Source organism: Phyllostomus discolor, chromosome 2 (assembly GCF_004126475.2).
Source record: "Phyllostomus discolor isolate MPI-MPIP mPhyDis1 chromosome 2, mPhyDis1.pri.v3, whole genome shotgun sequence".
Classification (NCBI taxonomy): Eukaryota; Metazoa; Chordata; class Mammalia; order Chiroptera; family Phyllostomidae; genus Phyllostomus; species Phyllostomus discolor.
Genome location: NC_040904.2, coordinates 213,183,746 through 213,208,594, shown reverse-complemented (window position 1 = coordinate 213,208,594; position 24,849 = coordinate 213,183,746). Strand labels below are relative to the sequence as shown.

General features: G+C 62.2%; 1 protein-coding gene across 2 annotated transcripts; it reads left to right on the top strand.

Moving 5' to 3' along the window:
- Nucleotides 1-276: 276 nt before the first annotated feature.
- Nucleotides 277-23,543, top strand: LOC114513138 (NADH-cytochrome b5 reductase 3). 2 transcript variants are annotated; one of them, XM_028532286.2, is made up of 9 exons: nucleotides 277-428; nucleotides 7,790-7,921; nucleotides 10,555-10,627; nucleotides 10,977-11,083; nucleotides 12,814-12,943; nucleotides 13,435-13,518; nucleotides 13,740-13,825; nucleotides 17,734-17,833; nucleotides 22,357-23,543. In XM_028532286.2, the coding sequence occupies exons 1-9, from the start codon at nucleotides 408-410 to the stop codon at nucleotides 22,527-22,529; spliced, it is 906 nt and encodes a 301-aa protein (XP_028388087.1). In that variant the 5' UTR covers nucleotides 277-407; the 3' UTR covers nucleotides 22,530-23,543. The 2 variants fall into 2 exon arrangements, with proteins under 2 accessions (XP_028388087.1, XP_028388088.1); XM_028532287.2 differs by lacking the exon at nucleotides 277-428 and adding an exon at nucleotides 2,503-2,565.
- Nucleotides 23,544-24,849: the final 1,306 nt, after the last annotated feature.

Below are 24,849 nucleotides of genomic sequence, written 5' to 3'. Positions count from 1 at the left end.
CCAGGCCAGGCAGGGCCTGCTCCTGCAAGCCTGGGAAGCTGCGGCGGAGTTTCCGGATTTCATTTCAGTTCGCATCTGGGGGGGGGGGGAGCGCCATCTTTCTCCCTTTACCGTTGTAAACGAGGCCCAGAGGAGGCCAGCGTCGCACCCGAGAACGCACAGCAGGCAGGCGCGGCCCCGGCCGCGAGCGCGCGCGGCGCGTCTCTGCCGGGGCGCCCACTCAAAGTGCACCCGGGAGCGGACGCGGATGGGGCGGGCCCGCGCTCGGCCTCCCGCCCCCGCGCCCGGACTGGACCCGGCCGGGTCCCGCCCTCCTCCGAGGGTGACGCGACCGCGGGGCGGGCCCAGGGTGCGGCGGCCCCTCTGTCTCGGCGGCGGCGGCGGAGCGAGCGCAGCGCGGCGCCACCATGGGGGCCCAGCTGAGCACGGTAGGCGGCGAGGGGCGCCGGGCGCGGGGCTCCGCGTCCCTGCGCACCGGCTGGCATCCGGACCTCAGGCTCCCGCGGCGCGGACTGCGACCTGGCCGCGAGGGGCGGGGCGGCGGGGTCCGGGCGCGGGGGCGCGGCACCCCACCCGGCCGCACCCTGGCCCGCGGCGCTCCACCCCGCCCCACCCTGGCCTGGGCGTGCCGGCGGCCGCCGTGACTCACGCCCTGGCCGCCTTTGGGGGACCCGCGCCCTGCCCCGTGGGCGTGTGAGAGGCGAGCACCCGCCGGTGGCCCTGCCTGCTGCCCTCATCCCCGCCGGTGCTGCGAATGGGGAGGAGGAGTGCGTGCGCGCGAGTGTGAGAGAGCGTCTGTGATCCAGAAGTTGGTGTGCGACTGAGTGTGACAGTGTGTGTGACATGTGACTGTGTGAATGTGACTTGTGAAAGTATGCCTGAGCAAGTGTGAATGGGATGTGAACGTGAGCGTGTGAGTGTGAGTGCACGTTAGTGTAAGTGCTCACGTGTGTGACGCTATGTAAAGGGTGGCTGGGTGTGAATTGCGAGTGTGCGTGAGTGTGTGTGTGAGGGCGTGAGACAGACTGAATGTGTGTGACTGCGTGAGCAGGTGTGTGGGTGGGGGTGTGGATGTGGATGGATCATCTGCACGTGTGAATAGTGTTAGAGTGTGAGTGTGTGTGTGTCTGAGTATTTGCAAATGTGAGCGTGAAAGAGTGTGTGTGTGAATGTGTGTGATGTCGCTAGATCGGAGGGATTTCGTGTGTCTTTTCGCAGCAGCTGCCCCGGCCCGTCTCCCGTTACCCCAGCGAAGCTCGCTGCTCACCTGGCAGGCGAGCGGCCGTGCCATTGGCCGTGGTACAGATGGAGGGCGTGCGCTCAGGCCTGGCCAGCGGCTTGTGGCAGAGTCTGACTTTGTGGGGCTCCAAAGTCCACTGTCACACTGTCACTCTGGGTCGTCCCAGGGCCTCCCTCCTCCCTCCTGCCTCCCACCAGACCCACCTCCTGTCCCCGACACCTCAAAAGCCACCGTGGAGGGGGTGGAGACTGTAGTCAGAGAGCAGCCCCCACCCAGGGTGCTGGCTGGGTGGGCGTCAGGGGCTGGTCCTGGGAGGCGTGGGCCCAGCGCCACCCCCTCCCCCTCCAGCCCAGGCGCCTTGGACTTGGAGGGCACCTGCCTCCTCCCTCTGACTCGCCCAGGCTCCTCCAGGATGAGGCCAAAGGGTGTTTGCCCAGGGATGTGCGGCCCAGCCCAGGACTCGGGGACATTCGGACAAGGGTCAGCCTCTCCTGGGGCGGACTGCGTGCCCGCACCTCAGTGTGAGGTCCTGACCGTGTTCCCAGAATTTGCCCCTCCCCCCGCCCCCCCCATAGTGCTTTCTCACCTTCTAGCCATTGTCATTGGATCTGTCACTGTTCCCAGCTTGTAGCTGTTCCCCACATGGTCAGCCAGTCAAGGCCCTCTGGCAGCTGCCACGTGAAGGGCAGAGCCCCGTCTTGGAGTCAGGAGACCTGATCGGTCCAAGCGTTGGCGGGAATTGCCCCTGCCTCATGGGCCCTGCTGGGACCCCCCACTTGGCCCAGAACCCCCACTGCAGACGCTGGCCAGGCTGCCTGGCACAGGGGTGCCACGCAGTGTGCAGGAGGCCAGCTCGGGCCGCTGCGCCAGGCACCTTATCTGGGATGTGCAGGCTCCGAAGGAGGCCTCCTCCCACACTCCAGTGGGGCTCCCCTGCGGGGTTGGCACTTGAGTCTACCCGCCACCTGGGGGGGACGTTGGCGACTGTGGCTCCCCTGCCCCCCCCCCCCCCGCCCAGCTGTGAGTGCTCCGTGGGCCCACCGCCACAGGTGGGGTGAAGGCTTTCCCGCGGGCCCCGGCAGCTCCGCCTCCGCCTTCGCCTCCTCCGTGTGCCCCGGGAAGCAGGGCCCGAGCTCCCCTGCAGAGGGCGGCTCTGCTGTCCACCTGCCCCTCCTCCAGGGTTCCCTTCTGCACTTGCAAGCAGGGAGTCCCTGCCCGCCCCTTGCAGAACTTCCTCCGCTCCCTCCCACTTCCTGAGAAGGGGACCAGGAGGGAGGTGGCCTCGCACACCCCAGAGGGACAGCTGGCAAGCAGGCAGCAGGCAGGTGAGCTTCGGCACAGGGACCCCGGCGTCTGCTCTGTCAGGTGTATGGGGAGGGCCAGACCTCACCTGGGCAGAGCGGATGCCAGGGTCCCGGTGGGGCATTCCAGGGGGTGAGCCCCTGGGCAGGATGCCCTGTGGCGGGGAGCAGGGCTACCCAGCTCCTCAGGTGTGGTGGGTGAGCCAGGGACACTCTGGGCCTCGGGCACCCCACTCCCCGCTCCCCTCCTGTGTTACCCAAGGTGAGGAACGGCAGGTTGTGGCGGGGTGGGGGGTGTTGGTTCCGTGATGGGACAGAGCCCAGCCTGCAGAGCCTCAGGCCGAGGCCTGGGGGGCCGTCGTTTCCCAGACCCCCTGGTGGCTGGGATGGGTGGGGGGTGTGTGTGTGTGTGTGTGTATGGACACATGTTTACATGTACATACTGGTGTTTACGCGTACGAGCAGCACAGTGAGGAGCAGCTGGGGGGAGGCCTTGGCCTCGGCCATCTGCCCACTGCTTGCAGGGGTGGGGGGGTGCTATGGACGGCGGGGGGGAGGGGGCTCAGAGCTGTTCCTTCCCCAAGTCGTGGGGATGGCCTCCTCACCCCTGTGAGTCTGGTAAAGCCTCTAACTTCCTGGACACCAAGCCTTCGCCCCTCCACTGCACCCTTCTCTCTGCGCACGTCCGTCTCCCCCATGAGCTTGAGTTCCTCAGGGGTGGGGTTCCCCGGGCCGGGGCCCCCCAAGTCCAGCACAGGCCCTGGCGGGCGTGCCCGCTGGTGTCGGTGGCCCAAAGGACTGAGGGAGGGCCCACAGCTGCCTGCCCAGATAGCCATGTGCAGGCATGGGAAGTCCCCCTGTGCCCCCTGGAGGGCCGAGTGGTCCCCGGGGGCACGGAGAGGCCGTGTGGATCGGGGCTTGCTGCACGGACTCAAGCCAGACGCCTGGACTCCAGTCCCGGCCCTTGGGGTGGCTGCCCAAGCCTCAGTTTCCTCCCCTGGCATAGGGGTTGTAACTGCTCTGCCTCCCAGGCTGCGGGGTAACTGGCCTTGCGGAGCCCCCCTCCCCCGCAACCCCGTTGGAGGGCGCACGGACTAACTAGAAGGCCACTGCCATTTGCCAGCTGCCCGGCAGTGGCCCCAGTGCCACCGCAGCTCGGGGTGCCGGGCGTGCCCACAGGTGAGGACACAGCCGGGAAGCCCGTGTTTTCGGGACGGCCTTGGGGTTTCGGATACACAGGATGGGTCATGCGTGCCCCACCCACGCCGGGGAGGGATCTGGCCTCTTGCCCTGGTTCCTGAACCTTCCAGGCGAGAGAGTCGGAGAGAGACTGGGGGGTGGGGCTTGTTGTCCCCTCACAGGTTTATCCACAAATAATAATTGGTGGATAGTGTGGCTGCTCTGAGTCCTGGGGGACACACTGGGGGTGAGACCCACGGGTCTGCCTGACCTCCTGGGGCTTCTCCCGCAGGGCCTGCTGCTGCGTGTTGACTGTGACCATGCGTGGGGGTTTGTGCATGCAGAAGGGCTGGCATGCAGAAGGGCTGTGTGAGGGCCGAGGCCCGTGGTCAGGGCTGGCCCTCAGAGCTCTTGAATCTCTCGTTTGAATCTCTCTCGTGGCCCAGCACGTGCCCCGGGCCAGCATTTGTGGGCTTGGGGCAGGCGAGAGATGTAGAAAATCGAGAACCAGAGCTCGGGATCCCCCCTGGGTCTTCCCGAGCCTCAGTTTCCCCGCTGGTCAAGTGAAGAACACAGGTGGCCTGTCTCCTGTTCCTGGAGGTCACGAGGAAACGCAGGCACAGGTGTGTGCAGGCCGAAGGGTCTTTAGTTAGTGAACTTGGCCTTGTGCTGAAACAGCTGTGCTGAGGGGAGAGTAAACTCACGGGGGCACCCAACACAGCCCGGCTGGCTCTCAGTGTCCTGTAAGTTCATTGCCAGGGCTCCCAACAATGGCGATTTCCTGAGAACCTGACGTCACTCAGCTTTTCCCTAAACAGTGTTCCCCGTGACGGGGCTTCTTGTATTGACCCGGGAGGGGCTCAGAGAGAGCCCCTGGTCCTCACCCCCGGGAGTGCGCAGAGACGGGCAGAGGCTGGGGAAGCCTGCTGACCGCGGGCCCGATCAGCTAGCGAGGGCCGGTCCGGGCAGAGCTGACATGTGGGCTGGGCCCCGAATGGCGAAGAGGAGTTCGCGGGTGGTTGGCTACGGGGAGAGGAAGGGCGATCTGGTATGCCAAGGCCCGAGGCCAGAAGGGCCCGGGGCTGGTGGTGTCGCCATCAGTAGGGGCCGTGAGTGTGGGCGGCGGGTGGCCCCGGGGGTGTGTGAGGAGCGGATGCAGCGGCCTGTTGGTTTGGGCAGCGGGGCCTCCCTGTGGGAGGCAGCGTATCGGGTTGTGGTGGGTGTGGTGGATGTGGGGGCTGAGGCACGGCAGGGGGGTGCAGGGGGGGCACCTGGCCCGGAAGGGGGCTCGGGAAGAGCCCTTCTCCGTGCTTGCCAGGCCTGAGGTTGGATCCTGGCTCCACCCCGACTTGTCGTGTGCCCCCGACTTGTGTGACTTGATGGGCAGGTCACTCCGTCCCTCTGAGAAACAGGGACACCATCACTTGCCATGACTGTGGTCCCCTGAGGATTGGCTTCAAGGTGTGACTGGGGACGAGTTACCGGCCCCCTCTGGGCCTCAGTCTCCTCACAGCACCTGGGGCCTGGGGCCGAAGTGCGGGTTGTCCCGTGATCTGTACCTGGAGTATTGTCACCTGGGGACATTGGCCACCTTCGCTCTGTGTGTGGCCTGTCCCTACCTCATGGCCTCCCTGGCTGTACAAGGGCGCATCCCCATGCACTTGAGGAAGTTGGGGACTGGAGTGGCAGTTTCTGTCCTGTGGTCCTGAACCGGGGGACCCCTGAGTCCAGGGCTGCCCGCCAGGGCCTTCTGTGAGGCCCGGGTGGGGTGAAGCACCCAGAACGTGGTGGGTGCTGGTCAAACGGGCAGGGGGCCCTGGGCAGGCGCCCAGCCTTCTCTCAGCCCCTTCAACAACAGAGCAGGGGCCCCGCGGGGCGCGGTCTCGGCCGCACCCAGCCCGGGAGAGACGCACATTGCCCTGAGCCCCATAAAGAGCCTGTCACCTCCGGCCACTGGAAGCCACTGGGCTGGTTCGGGGCCGGGCTGGGCGTGGGATCCTGGCGCCTCTGCCCTTCCTTCGCCTGGGTGTTCCACCTCCCCGGTGGGGGGGGCCCCGTGACGGTGGCAGGGAAAGCTCCTGTGTGTGTGCCCACAAGTCCCAGGTCATCGAGCACCCTGTGACCGGGGCCACCCCCAGCTCTTATCCCGGCTCCAGCTGCCCAGGAGGCAGGGGGAGGGGCCGTGGCTCTCACCTTCCTCCTACGGAAGGGAATGCTCAGGCTCAGAGAGGCCCCCTCAGGCGGATAGAGCTGGGGGAGGGCTCCCAGGAGGGGGAAGGGCGGTAGGGCTTGGCCTTGAGAAGTGAAGGTCGTCTCACCGAGCCCTCCATAGGGCAGGGGCCACCTCCGCACCTGTGTGCTGCACAGTACGCTACCTCCAGAGCCCCACAAAGGAAGCCGAGAGGCCCCCGTGGGAGCAAGGGCCTTAGCTGTAAGCTTCCTGGCAGCCAAGGCAAAAAGGGGACCTGGTAGGATTAAGATAAGAATGCTAACAGCTGTGTGGTGAGAGAACTGAAGTCGAGGAGGTTTCTTAGGAAGAGGGAGTGAGCATCTTGAAACAAGTTTGAGAACCAAACCTGTTCTGTGGGGACTTTTGGGTCCGGACCTCACTCTTTGATACGCCAGCCCCCACTTTGTATTTTGAGAGAATTTCAGGCTGACAGTGACACTGCAAGAATCTATGAGGGGCTCTTGCATGCTCTTCACCCGGATGGACCAAGTGCTGACACTGACTGTGTGTGTGTGTCATTGTGCGTGCGTCTTGTCTAACTGTGTGAGAGCGTCACAGACAGACTGTCCCTTTGCCCCTAAAGACATCTGTATTTTCCTAAGAACAAGGACATCCTTTTGCCTTACCACAGGGCAACGAGCAGATCATGGACGTAACATGGACACAACGTCAGTGTCTGATCGTGGGCCCGAGGTCGTGTGTCACCGCGGTCTCCGCACTGCCCTTCAAAACTGTCCCCCCCCCCCCCGCCCCACCCCAGGCCGAGGTCTAACCCAAGACCACACGTGGCCCCAGTTGTTCTGTGTCCCTGGTGGCAGCATTAGTTCCCGGGGGGCTGCCCCCACACGGTCGCAGAGGAGGCGGCACAGACAGAACCACAGAGATTTACTCTCCACGTTCTGTGGCCGAGTCTGAAGTCAGCAGGGGGTGGAGCAGGGCTGTGCTCTCCGGGGGGGGGGGGGGGGGTCGACCGGCGCCCTTCCCGCCTCTTCCCGCTCCCCTCGTGGCTTGTTTTAGGAAAACCCAGACCACCCCTTAGGGTCCTTATGAGACTGAGCTGTGGGGGGCAGGGCATGGCAAGGAGGGGCCTCTCGGGCCCTCACCAGAGGCCGATGCTGCAGCGTCGTCACAGGGGCAGGTGGCCTCAGGTGACGGCGGCGGGTTGCCTCGCGTCTCCGAACTTTTTCCTCACCTGGAAAATGCTGGTGACGCCCGTCGGGCCCTCGCAGGGTGGTCGTGAGTTAGCGCCCAGGCGGGGTTCTGCGTGGTGCCCAGCGGTGGCCCCTCAGTGCTTCAAGACCCCCGCAGGTCGCCTGGTCCAGTTCAGCTCGGAGAGGGGAAGGGACTAGTCCGAGGTCGCGCAGCCGGCCAGGAGCCCAGCTCAGTGCCGTAGCCGCCCCTCGAGGCTGAAGGCAGGACCCCAGGGCTCAGGGGGGCTGCTGGGGGAGCGCAGGTGCACAGCCCTGAAGAATACGCACGGTTCCTTGGGACCTTGACCGAGCTCTCCAGCAGCCGAGGCACGAGGAAGGGGCACGAGCCGTCGTGTGGCTCTCCTTGCCCTGTCCCTCGGGGGAGTGGGGCCTTTCTGAGGACCCCCTGAGGCACTGGTGGGCTTCACATGGGTCTGGGTTTCGTAGCCCCTCCCAGCCAGCGCCAGGACGCGTGCCAGGGTTCCCTGGAGGGGGGGGTGGCGCGCAGAGGGCGTTCCCGACAGAGGGGACAGCGGGACGGAGGCGGGACGCTGTGGACGCACTGGCGTGTTGGAGGGGAGGGCAGGGCAGGCGACGGGCCCCTCCCCGTGCCCGTGCTGACCTGGTGGGCCCGCCCCTGTCGTTGCAGTTGGGCCACGTGGTCCTCTCCCCAGTGTGGTTCCTCTACAGCCTGCTCATGAAGCTGTTCCAGCGCTCCACCCCGGCCATCACCCTCGAGAGCCCGGACGTCAAGTACCCGCTGCGGCTCATCGACAAGGAGGTGAGTGCCGGCCGAGCAGGGGTCCCGGGGCGGAGACCCCCGGGGCACCTCTTTCCTCGCCAGCATCACAGCCTTCCTGGCGCCTCCTAAGTGCTTGGGAGGTGGCTCCCCTGCGGCGGGTCCCGTGATCTGCCCCTTGAACAGGTGGGCAAGGCAAGGTGATGTCTGTTTCCGTGGCAACCAGTAAGTAACAGGGGGATGTGAACCCCGGTCTCTGACCACAGAGCACGTTCTCAGAACCATACTCGGTGTCCCATAGAGGGTCCGATGTGGATGGAGGGACCCCTCAGGACTTGCGGACCGGGCGCCCCTTTCACAGATGGGAAAACAGAGGGCGAGAGCAGAGAGGGGCGACCAGGTCACACTGTGAGGCAGAGGGAGGGAGAGTCAGGGCCCCAGCTCAGGCCCCCCAGGGGTCTTGGGGTCTTCGAATCCCACTGCCCCTTCCGCGAAGGCAAAGACTCCTCCCCTCCTCCTCCCCCCGCCCCCAGGGGCCTGTACTCAGGGCCTGGCGCTTGTCACCTCGGTGTGGTCCCCGATCTCTCCCTGGGCTCCATCTGCTCCTTCCGGAGGCTCGCCCCTGCCACCTTGTGTGACGGCGCCTTTCTCAGCCTTCGGGTCCTCAGGAAAGACCCCCCTCCCCCCTTTGCCCTGTGCCCCTTACTCTCCCGCATCAAAGCCCCTCCCTGGTGCTATTGCTGGTCACTGCAGCTGCCCCAGGAAGGGTGTCATGGGGGAAACTGAGTGATGGAGCACAGAAAGTCACCTGCCCCGGGCTCCACCGACTCTCAAGTCTGCCCCGCACAGAGCTGGGGCTTCCGCAGCCGATGGATGGTGTGTCTGTAATTGGACCAGGAGTTCCTAGGGAGTTAAGAACCAAGGAGAGGTGCAAAAAAAAAAAAAAAAAAGTCACCGCCTTCCAGATGAGACAACACTTATTTTTTGATATGTTTTATACACACTTTTTTCTTACTAAGATAAAACCATATGGGTTTTTTCTTTTAAAGATTTTATTTATTCATTTCTAGAGAGAGGGGAAGGGAGGTAGAAAGAGGGAGAGAAACATTGATTGGTTGCCTCTTGCCTGCCCCCAACTGGGGACCTGGCCCGAAACCCAGGCTTGCGCCCAGACCAGGAATCGAACCCTCAGCCTTTCACTGTGTGGGATGACGCCCCACCCACTGAGCCACACCGGTCAGTGCCGCCTTTCCATACTGCTGCTGTGCTCCGCCTCCGGCTGGGACAGGGCCCCTGCGGCCTGCCCTTCCCTCTGAGTGGGATGCGGGACCCGGTGATCGCAAGGTCCCCGAGTCACCAAGTGTCGTCCGCTCAGACTGTCATGGCCGACAGCCTCCTGGTTGGCAGCCCCGGGCTGAGCCGGGCCCAGCCTGGCCGCCGGACCCTGCTGCGCCCCGCGAGAGAGGCTGTCCAGCACGGCGATCATGGGTGTCTTTCTCTCATTTCTGTCCTTCCTCCAAAAATTGCCTGGCTTGTGGGTTTCTGACCTTGAACCCCAGGGCCGGTCGATAGTTCTGGAACCTGCTCCCAGAAGCCTCCGGGCTCTGTTGCCCAGAGTGAAAAGGCTCCCAGCGGAGGCAGCTTCAGGCCAGGGTTGCTGGGCCAGAGGGGCCCGCTGGTCACCGACAAGCCCCTGGTCCGGCCGCACGCCGGCTTTCCTGAGGTGCGGGCCACCTGCCTCCGCTCACACCCTGCAGCGGTGCTCGGAGTGACGCTCTGAGGCTTTGGAGACGTCTGTGTCCCCACAGTGCCCCCCCCCCCGAGCGAGAACTCTCTCTGTCGTGGACCTTGCCATGCCACCATGCCTTGTGTGAACAAGCGCTGGGCACGTACCCTGCCTTCCCAGCCGCCCCTCCACTCCCATCCTCCTGGCCACACCGGGTGCAGGGCAGACCCCCTGGCTGCCCGCGGGAGCCCCGGTCGGGATCAGGGTTCAGTTCCCAGCTCTGACCACAGCTCGCCTGGCCTCGGTTTGAGACCACCCGGGGGGTGGTTTCTGGGGCTTTAATCCCAGCTTCTCCCTCTGCACCAGCCTCTGCCCCGGCCTTGGCAGGGACATGGCTGCCGCTTTCCCGCCCGTGGACCTAGGCGGCAAGGCTGCCCTGCTCCTGCCGCCTGCCGCCAGCCGCTGCTGCCCCGCGCTCGGTCGGTTCTGAGTGGGGGTCCCTAGAACCCCTCTCTGGAGCGCAGGCCTGGACATGCGGGGCCTTGTCTCGGCCCCGCCCCCAGTTTGCCAGTCCAGTCCCCGAGCCCTTCCTGCCACCTCGGGGCACTGCTCAGTCTGGGGGCAGAGGCGGCTCCCTCCCTCCTGTCCCCGGGGTTTTCTGGGCCGGCCAGCAGCCCCCCTTCAGGAGCCCACCTCCTGCTCTGAGTCTTGCTGAGTGGCCCTAGGCGGGTCACCCAGGCCTTCCCATGGGCCAGCGAGGACAGAGGCCCCCCCAGCATGCACCCGACCTTCGTGCCCTCGCACACACTGGTGCAGGCTGTGTGCCCCCATGGGACAGCACCAGTGTCACTCCTCTGACAGACTTGGGGCCACTGGGGAGGGTGGGGGCTCAGAGGTCTGGTGGCCCCTCTGCCCTGGGTGCCATCCACCAGCTTGGGCCTCCTTGCAGGTCATCAACCATGACACCCGGCGGTTCCGCTTCGCCCTGCCGTCACCGCAGCATATCCTGGGCCTCCCTGTGGGTGAGTGCGGCCCCAGCCCGGCCCGAGCGGAGGCGGGTGCTAGTCAGAGGGCTGGGCACTTAGCGCTTCGACTAGGGAGAGCAGGGAAGGCTTCACGGAGGAGGTGACAGCTGCTGTGGGCCCTCAAGGGTAACCGTCAGAACAGGAGAGGAAATGCCCCCGTGTCCCTGGCAGTGGCACCAGCACAAGCAACAGGGTGGCGGCAAGAAGCTGGGACGTGGTGGGGATCCCTGAGGGGCAGTGGGAGCTGAGTCAGGGTCGGCTTGGGAACCCCAGGGCGGTGGGGGGAGAGGGCCATCAGCCCCACAGGGGTGGTCCCTGACCCAGGCCCCCTCTCCCCATCCCGCAGGCCAGCACATCTACCTCTCGGCCCGCATCGACGGAAACCTGGTCATCCGGCCCTACACGCCCGTCTCCAGTGACGACGACAAGGGCTTCGTGGACCTGGTCATCAAGGTGAGGTGCTGGGGCCACGACCACACGGGGCCAGGTGTGAGGGGGACCACTCATAGCCAAGGCCCCCAGGGGGCCCCGTCCCCGCAGCCTGGTCCCCGAGGGTCTGGTGCTTCCTGGGCCTGGTGCCTGAGTGAGTAGCCAATTGTACTTGGTCAGCAACGGCCACGTGGGGCCTCGGCAGAGGGCGGGGGCTGGGGCCCAGGATCACTGTCCTAACTGTACCGTGTGGGCCCCTGGGGCCCCTCACTGGCCACTCGTGGATGGCGGAACAGAGGCAGAGCCCGCACTCAGTCCTGGGGTGGGCACTGGGTCTGTGAGGGCGGGAAGGGAGCTTGCCCGTGAGTCCTGGCTCTGGCCTGGGCCCCTTCCCAGCTTAGGGTCATGTAGACCCTTTTCGGGGTACCCAGGCCTGGTCGAGGGCCCCGTCTTCAGCTGGAGAGTCGACAGTGAACATGGGGTCCCACAGAGATTAGGGGTGCCTCCAGCGGACAGGTGCGTGGTGCTGAGTGCCTGGAACGGCCCCAGACTCGGGGCAGGGGTGGGGCGGCGAGAGCTGCCCCCTGAGCACCCAGCAGCGAGGTGGGGGCTGGCGGCTGAGGAGGCCGCGACCCGGTGAAGGGGGAAGAAGAGGGAAGAAGAGGGCGCTGCAGGCGCGAAGGCCCTGAGATCAGAGGGGAGCACAAGGACTAAAGCAGCTGAAGGGCAGCGGGTCCTAGGTCGGCGGGGCCAGGCAGGGCCCTGGAGGCCCTGGCAGAGTCCGGGGCTCTGTCCAGAAGCACAGGGAAGGTGGTGAGGGTTCGGGCATCGCTCCGGCTGGGTGTGGCGGTGCTGGGGAGATTCGAGTGCAGGGTAGAAAGCTCACAACGACCAGGCCCCTCCTGGCGGGGAGACCGCGCTGGCCGTAGTGGGCCCTGGAGAGAGGTCAGAGTCCCGGCCGGGCACTCAGTACTCAGTGTGCTCTGACCGCCCTCCCCTGCTGCACTCCCTCCGCTGCCCCTCCCACAGGCACAGCCCTGGGCTGTGGCCACAGGAGCTCCTCTCCCTCCCCTGACGCACAGCCCTTTCAGGCCGCCTGGCTGTCCCACACCCTGCCCCTCCCCCGCCGTCTTCCCCCTTCTCTGCCCGCCACACCTGCTTGCCCTTCGAACCCCAGCAGAAATGCCCCCTGGGAGCCTTCCCAGCCCTGGGCTGGGGCAGCTGCTCCTCCCCTGTCCCCCACCCCCACCCCGTCTCTTTTCCTGAGGGTTGTGGCACTTCTTCTTTCCAAAGCTGAAATCCCCGAGGGAGGGCCCAGGGCAGGAAGTTGTTCCGGGACCCATGTTTCTGTGACAGCCCGGAGTGGGACGCACTGAACGTCCACCGGGAGGGCGTGGCCGAGCCGACTTCCCGGAGCCGTTAGCTCTGCTGTGCTGACGCCACTGGCATCTCCCCGCCAGAAGGAGTCACAGAGGCTCTTGGTGGAACACTAACACGCCAAATCAAGCCATGGGGCTGGTTGCCTTGTGTGCACCAGGCTGATGCTTTGCATTCTAAGAACACGCTAGGGGGAGGGCAGACTCCTGGGTTATGGGGCACCGATGGGTAAGTTTTGGTGGGTGGGTGGAGCGTCGTGTGAGAAGGCCACACACAGGCTGCAGAAGAACCCCTGAGGGTCACTGCCCGTTGCGGCCCCTAGCTCAGCCCGGCAACCCCGGGCACGGGGGACTGAGGACTGTGGGTGTGTCTTACAGGTTTACTTCAAAGACACCCACCCCAAGTTTCCCGCCGGAGGGAAGATGTCCCAGTACCTGGAAAGCATGAAGATTGGTGACACCATCGAGTTCCGGGGCCCGAACGGGCTGCTGGTCTACCAGGGCAAAGGTGACTCGGGTTGGAACCCCCCGAGGACCCGGCAGGCTCGTGAACGCCGGGTGTGGGGCCCGGCGCTGCTGCTGTCTGCACGGGTGCCTCTCGTTGGGCGGGCCGTCTCCTCTCCGGGGCCTCAGTTTCCCCAGCTGTCTAGGGGATGAGTTGGGTGGCGCAGGGATTGCAGACTGGCCGCCCTGGGGGGCCACCTCCGGCCCACGGACCAGCCTCGTTTGGCTGAAAGCAAGCGGAAGGCAGGGTTGCGCTACAAGCCTCCCTCGCGCCAGGCTCCGCCCCGCACCCCGCGCCCTGCACCGTCTGCACAAGGAGCCCGTCCTGTGTCCCTCTGGCACTTGTATCGGTCCTGGTATCCCACTGTCCTCTCCCTCACCCTAACCGGCTAGGCTTGTGTGGTGGGCACCTGCACCTCGGACCCTCAGGCAAGGCAGGCTCCCCAGCCCATCTGACCCCCAAACACAGGGCCTCACCCCTCCTCTGTTCCCCAGGAAAGTTCGCCATCCGTCCAGACAAGAAATCCAACCCGGCCATGAAGACGGTGAAGTGTGTGGGCATGATCGCAGGAGGGACAGGTGTGTGGACCCGGAGCCCCTGTCGGAGCCCTGGCAGGGGGTGCTGTGGGGGGAGGGGACCGGGGCGTGGGGTGGGGCACAGGTACAAGCATCTGTGAGCTGCCCGAGGCAGGGTCCCCGGCCTGGTCGTCCCGCACCCTCCCCCATCCGGGCGCCGGCCTGGCACCGGCCTGTGAGTACCCAGCAGGGGCTCACTCAGCCTGGGGGGCTGCCGTTTGCAGGCATCACCCCGATGCTACAGGTGATCCGCGCCATCATGAAGGACCCGGAGGACCACACCGTGTGCCACCTGCTCTTTGCCAACCAGGTGAGTGGGCATTCGAGAGACGCGCAGACCAGCTCCTACGGAGAGGGGACGCGGGGCCTGGTGAGGCGTTCAGGGGTCTGCACGGCTCTGTGGGGCCACTCGGGGCGGCTGACATGTGAGGGGCGCTCTGAGCACAGCGTGCACAGGCGGCCTCTCAGCGCAGAGCCCAGTGCCTGACCTCACACTGGGGGGTGGAGAGGAGCCAGGCACCTGGAGCCCCCATCTGAGGTTTGCTCCCCCGGCTGCTTCCTGCAAACCTCAGAGCTCCCTTCTCGAACAGCTCAGAGCCCACCAGTGGAGTGGGCAAAAGCCAGCCTGGGCTGGGGCTGGCCTGGAGCCAGAGGGGCTGTTCTCACAGGTGGGGTGCCGGGAGCCCCTCTGCATGAGGTTCCCTGGGCTGGGGGTGCTGGGGCAGCGTTTGCTTGGTCTCTCACTCCGGAATGCACGTCCTGCTCCCCACACCTGCAGCCTGCCCTCCCCGGCCTGCTGTGTGGCTCTGGCCGAGTCCCTTTCCCTCTCTGGGCTTTGAACCCTCAGCCGGAATGAGCAAGGTCGTCGCAGGTCTTTCTTGGTTCAGTGTCTCATGACCCACTGTGTGGATTTTACAAAGTGACGTCCCTTCAAGGGGAGGCCAAAGTGAGACATTCCTTGCCCACAGCTGTCGTGGCCGAGCCCCGGCCCCTGTGCCTCTCAGGTGCGGGTTCGCCCGGCCCAGGCTGCGCGCCGTCCATCCACGAGGACGCCGAGCCCAGAGGCACGGGGACTCGCCTGAGGTCCTCGGACTCGCGCACAGCTCCAGAAAATTGCCCAGTGGCCACTGGGGGCGGCCTTTACGAGGCTCGGGGGGTGTGACAAGAGCCAGAAATCCCCAGCTGCCTGCGGGGCCGGAGGGCAGGCGGCAGCTGGACGTGTCCGTGCGGCTTAGTTTCTGTGGAGGCCGCCGGCCCTCTGCCACCTCGACGGGGCCGGGCATCGCCCCACTTCTGTGAGCTCTGGACACGGGGGCCCAGACACCGGCGCGGCCACGTGTGTCACAGGACGTGGTGGAACCAGGACTCGAACTGGAGCACTTTTTATGGAAAAATAACCGCGTATTTTGGAGAATGTCGTTTTGTTGTACATTTGTGGGAGCCTCTGTGGTGCCTGGCTTGGTGGAGCCGCTGGTTCCGCATCTGCGTCTGTGTCCCCTCCGAGTGGTGGCTGGGGCCGCGCTGCCTGGGTGAGCTCCGCGGGCCTTCCCGGGGGAGCAAGAGTGGAGCACGCCACTAAAGTCCTGGTGTCGTATGAGAAGCGTGGGGACCTCGGGGGCCCTGTGAAGGGTCCCCAGGACCCCAGGGGTTCACAGGCGACACTCTGAGTGAAAACGGCCACTTTGCCCCCAGGCGGGTGGTTGTCCCCCCTAAGTCTCACCCCGAAGGGAACACAACTTTTCAGAAGGATGGTCTGGGAGAGGCGGGAGCAGCCAGGCAGTTCGGGGACAGAGAGAGTGACAGCCTGAAGATGTGGATTCCTGCAAAAGTAGTGCCTTCTCAGCGGGGAGCTTTTCCCCCTTTCATGGGACAGAATAATGCAGAACGGTCTGGAAGACGGTCATAGCCATGCTCACCCAAGAGAGTGTGGACAAAGGGGTAACGAGGAAGAACCTAGCACCCTCGGCGTGAAAGCGTACCAAGAAAGCATCGGCGATAAAAACGTGGTTCTGCAGCCGCACGTGAGACCTGGGCCTCCTGGACCTGCTGCATTCTGGGTAACACAGTAAGAGTCTAGACTGTGCCGGAACATGCTAGAACACGTGGCTGTTTACATTGAAATGAATCAAGATGGAGATGAAAAACTCGCTTTCAGAGTCTTACTGGCCATATCTCATGGTTCCGCAGCCACATGTGGCCAGTAGTGGCCGTCTTGGATGACATAGACCGAGAACATGCCCATCGCCGCAGAAAGCTCTGGAACTGGCCTGCCCTAGAGACGGGCCTGAGCGTGCGTGAGCCTTCGCATGGGCTGCAGGGGGTGCCGCAGACCCGAGGGGAGAGATGGAAGTGGGTGCTGGGCGCCCCTTTGGTAGCCCACGTACTAAAATGGGGACGACACAGAAGTCAGCGTGCCCCTGCTCAGGGACGCACGCACATTCCTGAAGCGTCCGTTCTGTGTTTTTCCGCAGAAGTTATGGCTCCGTGAAAGATTCCAAGGACGTGAGGAGGGCTGGTATCTTGCAGAGGATAAAGGGATCTTGGAATGTGAAGAATTTCTTTGGGGTGAATTCCATGGAAGTTTGTCATTGACCCGTGTTCCTGAACTATGGAACATGCGTATTCAAGCTCAGGAATAGCTTCCCTTGATAAGCGAACAAGGAAGAAGTACAAAAGAAAAAGAAAAAGAAAAAGAAAATGGGTGTTGGATTAGTTGCTGTGCATTTGGAAAAGACTAAATAGATTCCTGCTTTGCCTTTACAGTAAAATGAAGTTTAGGTTCAAGATACATGTTTAAAAAAACAAAAACACTGAAGCTTTAAAATTGGTGCTGAGCATTTTCACAGGAAGTGCTGTTGAATGAGTGAATGAATGAATGACGGAGGATGGGCGTCGTCAGGGGAGAGCCCGCACAGTGAAAGGCTGATGGGGCGGGTCCTCTGCTGGAAAATTAAAAACACATCCATGTTTTTGTCCTGACTGGTGTGGCTCAGTTGGTTGGAGCGTCATCCTGAAACCAAAAGGTTGCAGGTTCGACTCCCAGTCAAGGCACGTACCTAGGTTGTGGGTTCGACCAATGGATGCCCCTCTCTCACATCAATGTTTCTCTTTCCCTTCCTCTTTTTTTTAATTTTTAAAATATTTTTTAAAGATTTTATTTATTTTTAGAGAGGAAAGGGAGGGAGAAAGAGAGAGAGAGAGAAACATCAATGTGCGGTTGCTGGGGGCCATGGCCTGCAACCCAGGTATGTGCCCTGACTGGGAATTGAACTGCGACACTGGTTTGCAGCCTGAGCTCAATCCACTGAGCTACACCAGCCAGGGCTCCCTTCCTCTGTTTCTAAAAGCAGTGAAAAAAATGTCCTCAGGTGAGGATAAAAACAAACACACACGTATTTTTATACGGGAGGGGGAACATACAAGGTTGAAAGATAAATAAACAAAAAATAGATGCATCACCACTAAAAAATAATATCCTTAGTATTAAGAGGTTTGTAAACTAGTAAGAAACGATATGACTAGACCAGTGACAAACTTATTAATCATAAAAAAATAGAGTTCCTTTCCATCAGTCTGATTGGCATAGATTAAACAATCACTACCCAGTGTGGGCAGAGGTATCAGAAGATAGGCATTCTCAGTCCTCTCCCCTGGGCAGTCCAGGAAGGCTTCCTGGAGGAGATGGCAGTGGACTGAACTCTCTAGGGCTCCGTGGCTGCAAGCTGTTTGTTCCCTAATTTACAGATGTACAACCGAGGCTTGTCCGAGGGATGAGGGTAGCAAACCGTTGTTCTTTTAAGGGAACCACTCATTTTAAGTATTGTAACCAGCCCCTAGGGACCATCCCCATGAGTATTTTGGCACATTTTCCTTCCAGTCTCTTTCCTCTGTGCCGGACTTCAGCGCTCCCACCTTTCGTTTTGTTTCCCACTTTCTTGACCCCCCTCCCCCACTACATCGTGCACACTGCCCCGTGACGTGAAAAACCATTTGCAAACTGCATTTGGAGCGAACGTCTTCACCCGCAGCCTGATCGCTCCCGAGGCCAGACGAGCGGGGGTGCGCGTTTTCAGGAGTCGGGTGCGCCGAGCCAGACTGCGTTCCTGGAGCCTTGCCAATGTGTGGCCCGCGGGTGGGCGGGCGGGCGATGAGTGTCTCCTGGGGCGGTGCCCCCCAGCCGCCCGCTGCTCCTGACCGCTGCACTTGCCCCCCGCACAGACGGAGAAGGACATCCTGCTGCGCCCCGAGCTCGAGGAGCTGAGGAACGAGCATTCTGCGCGCTTCAAGCTCTGGTACACGGTGGACAAGGCCCCTGAAGGTGAGCGAGGGGAGCCCCGGATGGGCCCGAGGGGCTGGGGAGGGGGCGTGGCCCGCGGCTCCCTGTGCTGAGCCCTCCGCAGTGTAGATGGAGCCTTCTGCTCACGTGGCGTCTGAGGTGCACGCTCTCACGGTGGCCCCGGGAGGAGAGTAGGTGTGACACCACCTCACAGATGTGCAAGGAAGGATCAGAGAGGGGGAGGAAATGCCCCACATCGCACAGCTAGAAAACTCCAGAGACAGGGTTGGGACTCAACTCACTGGCTCCTCCTCCAGAGCCTCCTCCTGGCTGCACTGCCCCCTGCTGGACAAAGGAGGCTGGCCTTCCCCGCTCCGGCTGGGGCTCACTGTGGCCAGGTCTCCAGGGCCATTGCTGGGGCCGGGGCTGAGTATTCCCACTGTGTGTACCCTGGTAGGTGCTTTGCCCCCATTTTCTCTTTAGTCATCTGCTTGGGGGTGGGGGGTGAGGGGTGGGCTGGGCTGATTTATGGTCCTACCTGTCCAGGTGTTAAGCTCTTTGCCAAGGTCACCCAGTTGGTTGTGGAGGAACAAGAACCACGTAGGAGGCAGTGAATGGGGCTGTCCCCAGTGACACAAGGTTGCCCTCTGGGAGCTAAGCCCCTTCATTCCCCTGCCTTAGGTAGACGTGGATGCAAAGCAGTATCTTTGCTGGGAGAAAAGCAGCAGGTCAGGCTTCTTGGTAGATAATGCCTGTGAGGTTTGCTTCGGCGTTGGTAGACACTAGGGAGTGGTGGGGAGTGTGGCAAACTGGCAAGGGTCTTGCCTGTCCAGAGGGGGCAGCCCCTGTCAGCTGCAGGCAGTCGGTTCTGCAGGACCTCAGTTCTGTAGCCCAGGCCTTCCCACTTTTTAGGGGAAGCTGAGTCTGCATTTTTGTTGGAAGTTTCTAAATGTTAGAAATGACGTTTTTTTTTCTTTAAAAAATTTTTTTTAAAAAGTTTTATTTATTTTTAGAGAGAGGGAAAGGGAAGGAGAAAGAGGGGAGAGAAACATCAGTGTGTGGTTGCTTCCCTCGTTCTCCCTACTGAGGACCTGGCCCACAACCCAGGCATGTGCCCTGACTGAGAATCGAACTGGTGACCCTTTGGTTTGCAGGCTGGTGCTCAATCCACTTAGCCACACCAGCCAGAGCAGAAATTGTGTTTTTGAAGTACTCATATAGGCACCAGCTTGTTGTCTCGTTCACGGTCTGCCACCCTGCCCCTGCTTGGCCTCCACCCCTCACACAGCCCCACAGTTCCCCAGAGGTCAACCCCGGTGGGGGAAGGCACCACCCGCAGCTTCTCCCGGAAATGAACAGATGGGCTCTAGGGGCTGGTGCCCATCTGAAGAGCTAGGTGGTCCGGGCCCATCTCTGAGACAAGAGCCTCCTTCCCGGGGGGGTCAGTCGGGCCCTGGGCCTCCTGGCTGAGAGCCAGACCTGGGCCTGGATGGACTAGGCGGGCGGACCTGACAGCCGTATCCCGAGGCCTCTGGCTGGACCCGCTGCCCCGGGCCAGCCCATCCGAGCTCTGTGTGTGTGCACGGAGCCAGCCTGGCCCTGCGGGCCCATGTTCAAGCGGGATGGACAGAAAACAGGTTTCATCGGTTACAGAGCAGAGGAGCGGGGGGTCAGTGAGACCCAGAGAAGACACAGCGGAGGTGGGCAAGGGGCTGGGGTGGGGGCTGGGCAGGGGACACAGGTTCTGGGAGTCGGATTGGAGCTGCTCCTCTTTTCGTAAAGAAGGGAACATTTATCTTGTACCAGGTCTCAAGCAAAAGGGGGAGAAAGAAGGGTGGTTCAGCTCTGCTCTGGCTGTGGGTTCTGACCGTGTGGTGGGGCGGGCTGTTAGCCATGCGGGCCCCGCCTTGCCTGCTGCCAGCGGAAGTCCCCGCCCACAGGAAGAGGGGCCCACGCCGACCCCTGCGGGTGTCCCGTGGCAACGCCACGACCCAAGTGGGCACCTCCTAGAGACTGTTTCAATAGTAGTACCAGTTACAGGCCAAGGGAGGTACCGTGGGTTTTCTCCTGTCATTGTACACTTACGTTTATTACCCTGACCGACCCACATTTCAAGAGCCGTTAAGGTATTGCTCTGACGTGGGCTGTAAGCTGGACTTCCAGAGGCTGAGAAAGAAAATGGTAACTGGCCAGCCTGGCTGCCGTGGCGCTCAGCAAAGGAGCAGGCGGGGGCCAGCTCACGTGACACATGCAGCTGACTCACGCCTCCCCCACAGAGCCGCCTGCGGTCCACATATAAAGACAAATACACCAGCTTTAAAGATCCTTGTAAAGTGGAGGTCTGTCTTACAGACCTGCCTGTTCCGTACGTGAGCAAACACAGTCTCACTCCATGCAGTGTTTCACAGAGTCCTTTCAGATCTGTCGCCCCACTGTAAAGATGGCGTGCGTCCGTGCCCTCCCTCGTTCCAGATGGATTTTAGGCAGCTTCGCAGGACTCACGGAGTGAGTCAGAGTAGTGCAAATAGAAAGTGGGAGTGAGAGGAAAACAAGGGCAGGGCCGTCAAATGGAATGAGCAATGAGGTTTGCACAAAAACACGGACTGGGATGCACATACACTGCTGATGGGCCGTGCATATTATTCTGAGCTCCCCAGTGGCCAAAGTGAAAAGGGGGATGTGGTCCGTTACTGAGATCAGTGTCTATGACACACAGAATGCTCCGCTGTTCAGCACCCCAATCGCCAAGACCAGCCGGGACTGTCTCGGCCCCTCCCTAGGGTCCCCCATGGAGCGGACGGAGTGTGGTGCGGTGAGCATTGTCCATCTAGGCAAGGTCCCTCAGTTGCCTCCTCCTGACCTTGGGCTCACAGAGCCGTGTTTCTGTTGAAGTCAAGGACTTTAGCGAAAAACAGAGACAAGCCAGATAACCAGGTGTTCGGGGCTGGAGGCGCTCGGAGGACAAGGCCATCCCTGACCTCCTCCAGTCCGTCCTGGCGGAGCACTGGGTCCCTCTGGCACAGGCCGTATCCCTTCCTCGACCTCCTGCCCCTCCCGCCTGCTACCCACACTCCTGCTCGGTCCTGGCCCCGGGACCTCCACCTGCTGCCTCTCTCGTCATCCCCACTGCCCCTCCCCCCTCCCAGGGCCAGGCTAGAGCATTGGCCTGGGTTCCGGCACCCACAGTGGGATTAGGACGTGGCCGGCGGTGGCTCCTCAGAGGGGAGGTCGCATGCGGCTGATGGTGGGCACCCTCTGGTCCCTCCATCCATGTGTCCCTCCGGGGCCAGTTGAGAGGACCGTGGCTGCACGGCCAGCACGTGTCCTCAGTCCCCGAGTAGTTTCTCCCCACGGAACACTGAGGAACCGCGAGGGAAGGCCAGCTCCACGCGGGGCCCCTCCTCACTCACCCGGAAGAAGAGGCAACTGGAAAGAAGGCGGGAGCCCTCCTCTCACCAGACCTTATCACCCCGTGCGGCAGGGAGGACTGTGAGGACAGATGGGAAACCGAGGCACAGGGGGGTCGTTTGCCCAGCAGAGTGGAAGCCAGGGCTACAGAGGAGAGGTGGGCGTCTGCACCACTCCTCCTCCTGTCTTGTGCCCCCGACACGGCCCCCAGTCGTCAGCACCCCCTCCTCCTGTCTGAGCCCTGCTGGCCTCCATCCCCATTAACCCGCTGTGTGCCCAGGCTGGGTGGTCCCCTCTGGGGGCAGCCCCAGCAGCACATCAGTGCCTGAGGGTCCGTGCTGGACAGGAGCCCCTGCCGGCCTCACCCTGGGCACTGCGAGTCGCTAGGAGGAATGAAGAAGGTTCCAGGTCTTGGGTGAAACCTGGAGACACACTGTGTGCGCGCATGTGCGAGACGGGGAGGCAGGCGGGACCAGGGGGAGCCGGTGCTGCTGCGTCTGGCACTCTGGCGTGTGTCTGGGTCTTGCTGTTTCCAGGCTCCTCGGCTGTGGGTTTGGGATCCTTTCTTCCTTCATTATTAATTGAGCAAGTGCTGTGTACCGGGCTGTCTGGGCCCTGGGAACACAGCCATGACCCAGACAGGGCTCCTCCCAGGCCGACACTCTGCTGGGGACAAGAGTCAGACAGTGGGGGTGGGGGAGAGGCCTCCGTAGAGAATGTCACCTTGACCAGCCTGGGGCTGGACACTGGCATGGGGACAGACGTGTGGGACCTGGAGTTCAAATCCTATGGCCGAGTGCATCTCTCATTGTATGTGACCTTGGACAACTGGGTCCATGACACCCTCCCCCCGGGCCTCGGTTTCCACATCTGTAAAATGGGATCACCAGCCCTCTCCCTGTCCACCCACAGGGCAGATCTGAGGGCCACCTGCAAGGCCACGTGGAAACCGTGAAGGGCTGTGTTTGGGTCATGGGCAGGCCAGGCCAGGGCATCAGGGAGGTCTGCTTGGATTAACCTCCTCATTCTTTGAAGACTGCTGAAAGGAGGGAGGCGTTCACACTCATCGGCTGGCCGGGGGAGGGTGTCCGGCAGGTGGGCGGTCCTCCGTCCATCCCGGGGCAGCACCGGGGCTCACACCGTCTCCTGTCCCACAGGGTGGGACTACAGCGAGGGCTTCGTGAATGAGGAGATGATCCGGGACCACCTGCCGCCGCCGGAGGAGGAGCCGCTGATACTGATGTGCGGACCCCCGCCCATGATCCAGTACGCCTGCCTGCCCAACCTGGACCGCGTGGGCCACCCCAAGGAGCGCTGCTTCTCCTTCTGAGGGCCAGCACTGGCCGCCTGCGCTCCCCCCACCCCCACCCCACCACCTGCTGCTCGTCCTCACGCGCCCTGTCCGCACCCCCCCCTTCCTGCCATCTGTAAGGTCACGTCCCCCTCATCTCACAGGATGGCCCTGGGCTCAGCTTGGCCTGCCCATGCCTGGGTGGCCACTCTGCCGGGCTGGCCCCCAAGGGGCCCCTTTGGGAACGCGGTTCTGTTGTTACAGTGGGCCACCACGGCCACCTTTGGGGCAGGTTCCTGTCTGACCCTCACCAGGTCCTACCAGTGAGGCCCGGCCCCGGGTCCTGTCCCTCCCGCATCCCCGCAGCCCCCACACTACTGGGGCAAGGCCATCAGCACCGTGTACCGCCCACCCCTCCCAGAGCAGACCCCAGTCAGAAAGTAAGCGTAACGAAATGGGCAGCATGGAGTTGTAGGTGCCGAGGAACCCCCTGCCACTACCTTGGGACCCTCGCCTGCCGCCTCCCACTACACACCTCCGGGCCGGGCCAGGCCTTAGCACCTGACACTAAACACAGTTACTGCCCAAACGTCCCCTCGGCAGGGACTGCTGGGGAGGAGGGGCTGCCCCCACCTCAGGGCCCAGGGAGGAGGGGGCTGGTGGAGGGCCCCTCTGGCTGGCACATGGGCCCTCCGGGAGCCGCCACATTTGCTCCAGTACACGCAGGTGTTCCGCGGCTCTGGGAGTCCCAAGCCGTCCGCTCGGTGGTTGGCTGGACCGCTTCACCGTCCTGGGCCACCAACCCTGATGGCAGAGCTAAGACACAGCTCGTGTTTATTTATTCTTCTGCCCCAAACCTGCCCGCACCCCAGCGTGCTGCCTGCACCCCAGCGTGGGGGAGATTTCGAGCAGATCCTCTCATGTGAGCCACATTCTCAGTGGCCTTGACATTGCCTTTAGACAACAGTGGGTAGGCCTTTGCATATCGGCTTTTTCAGAGTCATTTATGAACAGAAAAAAAAACACGTTGAAATAAAACTTTGCTAATATTAACCCTCAGTGTGGCTTCTTGAGGCTATGACCCTGTGTGTCCCTCTGGGGGTGGCAGGGAGGGGGACAGGAAGGGGCTGTGCAGAGCCTGGCATTTAGAGAGTACAGAAAAATATACACAAGGAAAAAAAAATAATGCCAGACAGCCAGAGGCAAACATGACTTGAATGAAACCACAGGGTCCACTCTGTGGCCGCTGCTTTTACCCCTAATGCCAGATGAACCCTTAGCATGAACCCAAGTGTAGCGAGTCTCTCCCGGTTGGACAGTGAGGCCGCTTTTGGTGTGTGGACCTTGTAAATAACGGTGGCATCTTGACCCTCCTTCCGGGCTGTTTGTTTTAGGACGGGTTCCCAGAGGCAGAAGGCTGGGCCAGAAGCCAGGGACCCTGGGAGGCTCAGGTACCATAGTGAAAGCCCATGGCTGGAGTGGAGCGGGGAGAAGCCAGGGGATGGGGAGTTCACAGGAAGAAACCTGAGGCTGGGCTTTGGGGGCCAGGGGACCCCCTTTTTTCTCTCCTCTCACCTGTTCTGTCCCCAGTGGTCTGGAAAAGGACTGGACCTGGGAATCCCTGGCCTCAAGAGCCCTTCTTCACACCTACAGTGTGCTGGGCTCTGCTGAGCAATGGACACACAGTAGGTCTCCCCATTCCTGTCTCCACCTGGAGGATGAGAAAACAGGCCTGAGGGTTGGGCTCAGCATACACCTGCATGAGCCCACTAGGCGCTGTCTCCAGGAGCAGGGAAGAAGGGTGTGAATTGGACTTGGTTTCCCTGCTCTCTCCCGGTCTCAGTTTCCCCACCTGTAAAATGGGTGTGCAAACTAGGTCTGTGATTTTCCACCCTCTCAGACCTGATACACTTTCCAAATAACATAACAACCCCTTTACCCTCCTGAAGGGAATTCACAGGTAATATCACCAATTATACTATAAAAGAGCAAGAAAGAAAGGAATTTATAAAATGATGCACATTCCAGCCTTGGGTAGACGCTGCCCAAGTCCCCTCAGAAGGCAGGTAGAACAGGGGGTTCCCCAAATGCCGGGTCCCTGAGCTATCACAGCCCCAAATGCAGCTGGGCGCTGTCTGCTGGCAGGAAGCAGGCCAAATTTTTCCTGGCGGAGCGCAATCCTCCGTCAGTTTCCAAACATTTCCTTAGCTACCGCGCAGCTGCATTGCTGGCAGTTCGTGTTTTTTCACGCCGGACAAAAAGTCCTTCGTGTTCATACAAGAAGTGGAGTGAAGCCCGGTTCGGAATCGTAGCAGGCCGCTCAGCTCCGGGAATGTCGCCAGCGTTGGAAAACTGTCCC

What these genes read in the sequence shown, in the direction of transcription:
- LOC114513138 (XM_028532286.2), top strand. Translation starts at nt 408, where the DNA reads ATGGGGGCCCAGCTGAGCACG. An exon ending in TCGTGGACCTGGTCATCAAG is followed by an intron (nt 11,084 to 12,813) that starts GTGAGGTGCTGG and finishes TGTGTCTTACAG; the next exon opens with GTTTACTTCAAAGACACCCA. An exon ending in GCTGGTCTACCAGGGCAAAG is followed by an intron (nt 12,944 to 13,434) that starts GTGACTCGGGTT and finishes TCTGTTCCCCAG; the next exon opens with GAAAGTTCGCCATCCGTCCA.